Source organism: Pygoscelis adeliae, unplaced genomic scaffold, assembly GCF_000699105.1.
Source record: "Pygoscelis adeliae isolate BGI_AS28 unplaced genomic scaffold, ASM69910v1 Scaffold27, whole genome shotgun sequence".
In the NCBI taxonomy this organism is placed as follows: domain Eukaryota; kingdom Metazoa; phylum Chordata; class Aves; order Sphenisciformes; family Spheniscidae; genus Pygoscelis; species Pygoscelis adeliae.
Window position 1 is genome coordinate 2537981 of NW_008825410.1, and position 7940 is coordinate 2545920.

At 37.1% G+C, this 7940-nt stretch overlaps 1 protein-coding gene across 3 annotated transcripts in view; it reads right to left on the reverse strand.

The window, feature by feature from the left end:
* Positions 1-610: 610 nt before the first annotated feature.
* Positions 611-7940, reverse strand: part of ANKIB1 (ankyrin repeat and IBR domain containing 1) — a 67452-nt gene continuing 60122 nt past the window's right edge. Inside the window, exons 17-19 of one of the 3 annotated variants that reach the window (XM_009330518.1) lie at positions 5192-5285; positions 3001-3134; positions 611-2650 (exon numbers count right to left, since the gene is read on the reverse strand). In XM_009330518.1, the coding sequence (XP_009328793.1) occupies positions 1898-2650; positions 3001-3134; positions 5192-5285 (981 nt within the window). In that variant the 3' untranslated portion in view covers positions 611-1897. Of the gene's footprint in view, positions 2651-3000; positions 3135-5191; positions 5304-7940 lie in introns of all 3 variants that reach the window. The other 2 variants (XM_009330520.1, XM_009330517.1) reach the window with 2 other exon arrangements.

Sequence of the window (7940 nt, forward strand, 5' to 3'; positions counted from 1 at the left end):
AAGGATTTTATACCACAGAACAATTTAAAATAGGTATTTTTCAAAGATGTCCAAAGGTTCATGATCATGTCAGGAGTAGGGCGCCTAGAGGAAAAGCTGGAAAATGATTTCAGACTATTCTATTCCATTCTCTCTAAAGATGCTTGCAAAATGAACTAGATTTTTATGGGGTAAGGGTAAAATATTGTTATTTCATTTTTTACTAATATGAACCTTGTGACTGCAAGGTTCAAAAGCTGGATTTGCATGAATTAGTTACCAAAACACTCACTTGAACTCACAGTAATCAATACATAAACTTTGCTATCATGACACTTGCCTAAACACACTCAGTAGTAATAAACTTTTATATCATATCAACAAATCTCTGGTAACAGTTAAGCAAAACTTAAAATGGAGTGTATGTAATTTGCTTATGTTATGACAAGTTTTGATTATATGTAATTAAAACAGCCATTTCAACAACTTACTCTAGTTGTAATTACATACTGTACCATTGTATCTCACTAACTGTAGATTGATGCTTTTAAGCAAATCTAAAACCAGTATTTTTTTTTCACGGTACAACAACTAGGAAAAGGGGGTTTTGTGGGTTGTTTTTTTTTTTTAATTTTTTTTTTACACTAAACAGTAATCACATAGCAAATGAATATTGTGCAATTGAACAAATACCTAGCAGTGTTTTGTTTATGCAAAAACACTGACGGAACATTTAGTTATTTACTGTAAAGGCAAGGCCATGGGTGGTTTTATGGAGGTCTTTGCAATTAATAGCATAGTTACTCCAGAACAGACACTGAATTTGAATTACTTGTTTAACTGTGGCAACTATCCAGTTGGGTTAGGCAAAGGCACCATAACATGTTGAGCAGAATGTGTTATTCGAACTTGGATTGTGGGACTGGCTAATATATGAAAATTCTGTATTCCTGTATTTTTATAAAATGTTATCATTAAAAGTAATTGCACTATTAGTGCATAGAATGCTTTGTAGAATTATGAAAACAAAGAACTATGATTGCACTTCCATTAAAGTGTCTCTTAAAATACAGCATAGCTGTTGCTAACTCACTGTATTTTAATATTTAAAGTAACTGTTTAACAGCAGCATTAGGTTTTATTAACTTAAGATACAGGCTACATTTAATTAAATGCAGTCACCATGGCAACACACGCCAGTTAAATTTAGAGAAGCAATGCTACCCAGTGGTTTCTTTCACTGCTAAGAATTGCGGGATTAGTTTGATAGAGTAACACTGCACTGTTTCGGTAGGCTACTGCCAACTAACTATTCACAGTTTGGCACATTTGGACTGTAAATAGACATGAAAAAATCTTTGATTTTAATGGGAAAGAATATCCCCTAAAACTTGTTCCTGGAGCAGTACTAAAGAGAAGCATTAAATACCTCCGTTCACACTGCTAACAAAAATTAAAAATGAGTAAGGAAAAGTTATGGAAAACAAAACCAAAACGCAAATGAATTGCTAATGTTATTTTGGTGAAAGAATGAGTTCTACAAAACGGAATAAACTATTTCCTAGGAAAACCAACCAAAATAATCAGTGTAAGCCTTTAATCTGTACTTTCAAGTTAAGGATCATCAACCTAAGGCTAAACAGATGCTGCATTGTATTAGGAATGTGGAATACAACCTACTTATTCCTTTTTCTTGAGAGCAAAAAGGCAAGAACTACCTAATTAAATGCAAAGGATATTCCTTGAAAGGTTCACATTATTATAAAGAACTACAATTCAAGAGAACTCCTAAATATCTGTTGTTACGTCAGTGGTTACAACTGAGCTGTAATTATGTGGATCAAAGCCTCCATAATGCTTACTCCACATACTGTACCATCTGTCACCGCCATTCATTTACTCCAGATTTAGTTTTTATTCATACCAGATGCACATGTTCAATCCATTCACTTGAGGTTTGAGGAGTCTGACTTGAAGTATCTCCTGAAGCATCCAGGGCGCTAGTTACCTCCCTGTTATCATCACCACTTTGTGATACCATTTCACCTGGAATAATGTTTTCTTCAGAAGTGCTTTCCTCTGTTTGGGTTCCTCTGCCTTCGTTTTTGAGTGCATCCTCAAATAGTGCGTGCTCTTCCTGAGGCTCCAGCCCTGTGTCTATAAGATTTGGTTGCCCTGCTGACCCATCTTCAGTACTGGGTTGCTGTGAATCCTCATCTGTTTCTGTACTTGTTGAGGGGATCAGAGCAATACTCTGTGGGTTCATGTCATGAAACCAGGCCATAATATTTCCAAGTAGATTTTCACTGGTATTGGGATCTTGACTGCTGGAATCAGCGTCACTAGATGTTGAGTATAATCCACTTCTTGTATCGCTGCAGGGGTGTGAATGAAGACGATCAGCTGAAAAAGGATCACTGCCTGCACCTAGTCTCATCAGACTGTCACCAAGTTCTAACAGCTCAGAGCTGCTCAAAGCGCCTCTTGGGTTATCTATACTTATGCGAGCAGAGTCCAATCTTGTAGGCAAAGAGGTACCTATTGCTCCTAAAGATGCCTCATTATTTAGAAAGTCTCTAGTTTCTTCATCTATGGCCAAGCCAGATTCTTGTAATGATAACTGAATCGCTAGCAGGATGTTTGGGTCATCTTCATCCAAAGAACTCAGAGCCTGTGGAAATACATAAGGTTGCTTTCAGAATAAAACTTTCATCTTGTTACACATTTTGGATTAAATGTAATTTGGGCTCAAATCTGAAATTCATTCATTATTCCTACACGTCATTTATCAGAATCAATTTCTACTGGCACAGTTGACAACAGAATTTAAAAGGTGACTATTGTTACATTAGTGATCGTTCAGCAATTCTTACCGGTGTGAATGTATAATTTGTTGTCCTAGATTCTCCCTTTCTCATTGAAGTATTAAGAAAATTTGCAGAGAGACAAAATGACACAGAAAAGCAGAGCAGAGGAAGGCAAGCAAAGCTGAGAGAATGGAAAAGAGATTAGGGGAGATACCTGAAGAGAATCCTGGTTTTCAGAGTGACTGACAGGGGTATAGTCATGAAGCGAAGAGCTGTGCAGAATACCCATAGAAGCTGAACTCACCATGGAGGTGCCATGTCTTCTACTACTGCCACCTTCCTGAGTGTCTGTTTGGGCAATTGAAAGAAAAATGGTTGAAGAACCAGTGAGGAAGCCTTCTCCACTATTATTTACTGACAGAATCTCTTCCTTCCTTTTGGATTCCAGCTGTGTAATTTTACTCCTTTTTTCACTCTGAATGAAATAATCCAAAACACTCCTTCTACACCAACTCTTACACAGTGGCAAAACACCAGTCCCTCTGTTTTAGGAGTGACTGCCTGGTTCATTTGTGCCTTTCTGCTCTCAATACCCTTCTTCTCTTTGAAAGGATGGGGTATGCCATCAGGAGCATGAGCCCGTTGGCAGGAGGGGCAAAGTGCTTCTAAGGCACATCCATGATTTATGGAAAGTCCTGAAAGATACTGCACATGGACACGATACAGGATGCATTTACAGGTGGATTACAACCAAAGTTTGCCCGTTTCTCTGTTCTTTCAAAGACAACAACTCAGCTGCAATGTTAACATTACATTAATTTTTACCATAACTTTGCAGCACAATTAAGAGTAGAGTCGTTAGTGTATACCTCAGCAATCACTGACATTGCTGTTTTCTTAAAACAACCAACAAAAAAATAGAAGTAAAACGCTGTTTCCAGAAAAATTGCTCTGTAATAAAAATAAATGTAACTCTCTTGACTTTGGAAAATGGAATTTTCCACTTCAAAACTCAAAATGAAATAAGGTGAGATAAACTAATTCTTGCATGCTTTAACAGTATGCACTGGTCACCACTACAATATCCAAGTGCTCAGGCAAATTCTAGTCCTCAAACTAACAAGATCGTTTTGCATTTTACTTGTAATAGGGAAGGGCCAAAGCTCACCAAAATTCTTTTTACTGTTTCTAAAATAAAGAATGCATTTGTTTATTTCTCCTCAGTAAAGGATTTCTCCTTTTGTTTTTAAAGGACAAGCTATGTATAGGACTTAAGTTCACGAGACACAGAGATGAGAGTTTGTGCAGCATGGCTTAGAGACCAAGCACACAACTGGCAGCTCTGAAGAAACAGCGTCACAGTACGATTTGGATTCAAGCTATTTTTGTACCTTTGCAAAAGCTCCTGGCAGAATGGAGACAGCCCAGACAGCCAAGTTACAGTGACCTTAAGTGACGGCACTACCAGCCGTAGTGCTGCTTATAAGAGCAGCACGCTGGAAGTCGTAGCCCATGCCAACTTGTTTCCTGGCTGTCTTTGCCAATACAGGAGTTTCTGAGCAGGGTTTTGGAATACAGCCTTATGACTATCTTCCAGCAGGCCTGTAGCAGGGGAAACCTCTTCTACACTCTTTACGCACAACTGGTCTTTTTAATCGGCATAAAAGAGCTGGTATAAAGATAAGACTGTCATATGAAGTATAAGCTCTTCAAAATTTCTTCAGAAAAGCAAACCTGCTCTAAATAGCTGAGGAGTCATTAGTGGGAAGATCAATGCATTTCTCTTTAAAAAGAGAAGCAGCCACAATGAAGTCAGCAACACTTCACAGAATCATCATAGAATACCAGGTTGGAAGGGACCTCAAGGATCACCCGGTCCAACCTTTCTTGGCAAAAGCACGGTCTAGACAAGATCGCCCAGCACCCTGTCCAGCCGAATCTTAAGACTGTCCGATGTTGGGGAATCCACCACTTCCCTGGGGAGGTTATTCCAATGGCTGATTGTTCTCACTGTGAAAAATTTTCCTCTTGTGTCCCATCGGAATCTCCCTAGGATTAACTTGTACCCATTACCCCTCATCTCTTCCATGTGACTCCTTGTAAAAAGGGAGTCCCCATCTTCTTTGTAGCCACCCTTTAAAAACTGGCACATGGTGATAAGGTCTCCCCTCAGCCTTCTTTTCTCAAGGCTGAACAAACCCAGTTCTCTCAGCCTTGAGAAAAGAAGGCTTAAGGGAGATCACATAGAAAAATGCAAAAATAAGCCTTTATGTTGTATCCTGGTAAATACAGCAATGTATTTGAAACTTCTTTAAAGTGCATCCACAGAAGAACAAACACTGTGGTCACTACTAGCAATTTCTGAAGTAGGAAGAAAGAAAAAACAGCCCCAGGCAGGAACATACCTAATGTACTCTCACTGGGGTCATCAGGATCCGGAGTATTGCTCAGCAAACTGTGCATGTCTCCACGTCGACGCTGTCTATGCCTCCTCCGATACTGAAATTCAGCATATTCCTGCATAAACCAAAGGTTACAAAATACAGGGCAGCATGCAGTAATATTTTTCTGATGTAACGAGCACCACATTTTTATAAAAAATGTGTGATTTTATAGGTTTATTATAAAATCACCTGTTCTCAGAAAAATAAATTGCAAGTTACATCATGCAATGCTTAAAAGAAATAATAAAAAAAAAATCCAAGGTAATCCTAAATCTATAAAATAATGAATTAGCAAAGAAAAATACTTGATGTATTACCAACATTTTAATACTTGCAATCTCCCTTTTTAAAGAATTCCAAGTACACATTTTTTGTTTAAAAGCTTTGATGCCAAAACTTTACATACACACATATCGACACACTTTTTAATAAATATACCTAGTGATTTTAGAACATAAAAATAATTAGTCTGAATTAGACCAATAGATTATCTCAGGGTCCCTGTTGCCAGCAATGGCCAGTAGAAAACAACCTTTGGAAGATGACAGAAAGCTGGCATACATACACCGGGACTTGTTATACTTTTCCCAGCCTCCAGGACACTATGGCTCAGGAACTTCTTAAGCCACAGCTGATACTCTTCTACTGAACGGTCTTTTGATGGATTTTTATTCCATTAATTAGAAATCTCCTCTATTTTTGCCTAACTTGTGCTGCTGCTGAGCCATACCACATGGATTTGAACTCCTGCAGCCTGTAATTTCTCACGTTGTGTGTATTTACCAAAGACAGTTTATATAACATTTATGGAAAAGGCTCACTTTTGGCCACATCAAGCTAACGTCCCAAGGGTTAATTATCTTAACACTTAGAAATAAATGTTTTGATTTCCGTACCTTTCCTAATATTAAGAAACTAATTTTATGCTTGAAGGCAAATTTCCAAGTGTTCTGGTTAGTACAGCTGACGCTGAACCTGACTGTGCAGGTAAGATCTCTTGTAAGATCTCTTGTTAATCTCAGTTATTCATTTACACAAGGCAATAAAAATATACACACAGGTACTAGCTCTTCTCTTCGGAAAAGAATATTGCTATTTTCTTCCCTAAGCCCCAGGCTGGGAAATCTATTATCCAAAGGCTTCACTCGGCCAAATGACTTGGGAAAGATAACATTACCATTAGCTTTCCTTTCTTGTATTAACCCTTCATCCTAAAATATCTCAATGTCTAAAGCTTCTAAAATTCAAATCCAGAAGTGACATTTCTCTTACACAAATGGCCTTATTAATTTTGATGGTATTATGATGGTATGTTGTCTTTCCATGAAGTGTTTCAGATCAAGTGCTTATGCATAACGACATATGCAAGCCAAAAGAATAGTCACAAAATGATCAGTGTGGGCAGATTTTTATCTATGTAAGAAGATCCATGAAAATTGTAAGAACATAAAAATAGCTGTACTGGACCAGACAAAAGGTCCATTTAGCCCAATATTCTGTCTTCAACAGTGGTTAGTAGTAGATGCTTGTTAGCCTATGGAACAGCATAAAAACCAGGGCAAACTTGAAGTGATTCTTCTCTAAAATATTCTTCCAGCTCCTAGGGAGCTCAAGGATTTCCTAAATGGAAGGCGGCTCCCCAAACAACACAAAATCAAATCTTGATATGAAACAACATAACTGAATTATTTTAAAAATATGTAATTATTTAACTATGAACTGGATAAGGAGTAATGAGAAGTGATCACTGAACGCTGAGATTTATTAGTCATTTCAGATCTTATCTCTTATCTGTTTGCAATAAAATAATAGATTTTACCATTAGCCATTTAACTTTTGGTTGCTTTTTAACCTTTAGAAAGATATCTTGATTACTGCTGATAAAATTTTATTTCTGATTACTTGGAACAATTTTATACATGTGAACAAAAGAAGTTTTAATTTTATTGGGTAGGAACATCATGGTTTCACATAATGGTCTACAACAAGCAGCGTTCCTTGCTAAAACCAGTAAGATTTTGTTTTCTGTAATAATCTGGTATTCACAGACATTCTACTACTTGTACAGCTCTTTGTCAAAAATTTTGTAGTGAAATTCAGTAAAATAAACAAAGATGACCATTATTAATTCTACAAAATTCCTTTAGCATAGGTGGTTGCAAGTATCCTTGATAGCTATGTAGCAAAGGAACCAACTTGCATCATACAGTACCACATTTAGGCAAATCACAAAAACTCATAAGCAATCATCTAAGCACGACTGCAATGGCACCTACTGCTAAACAGCTTATCAACATATTTCTTATCAGCTTTTTCTCATAACCAGTTCCACTGATGATACAGTAACATCACAATGGGTTTGATATTATCAAATGTGGAATTATTTCAAAGGGAAGGACTAGAGGAACTAGACAGGAGAAGCAAGTTGATCTTTTGTAGAGAAGCAAGCTATTTTCTCACCAGCGTGATGCTCACCAACAATAGCAAAGGAAATATATAGAAAAAGTACATGGCGTTTTCCAGGATGCTTTAAGATGACTAGGTAGAAAGAAAACAGCACCAAGGAAATGTTGAAATGAAGTTTCCTTCCTCACTGAATGCTTTAATCTAATGTTCTCAAAATATTAAATAAAAATTAAGATGATAAAGGAAAGCTTTATAGGAAGCTTCTCATGTTTTAGTGCAGCGTCTTGACAATTATTTACTCTTT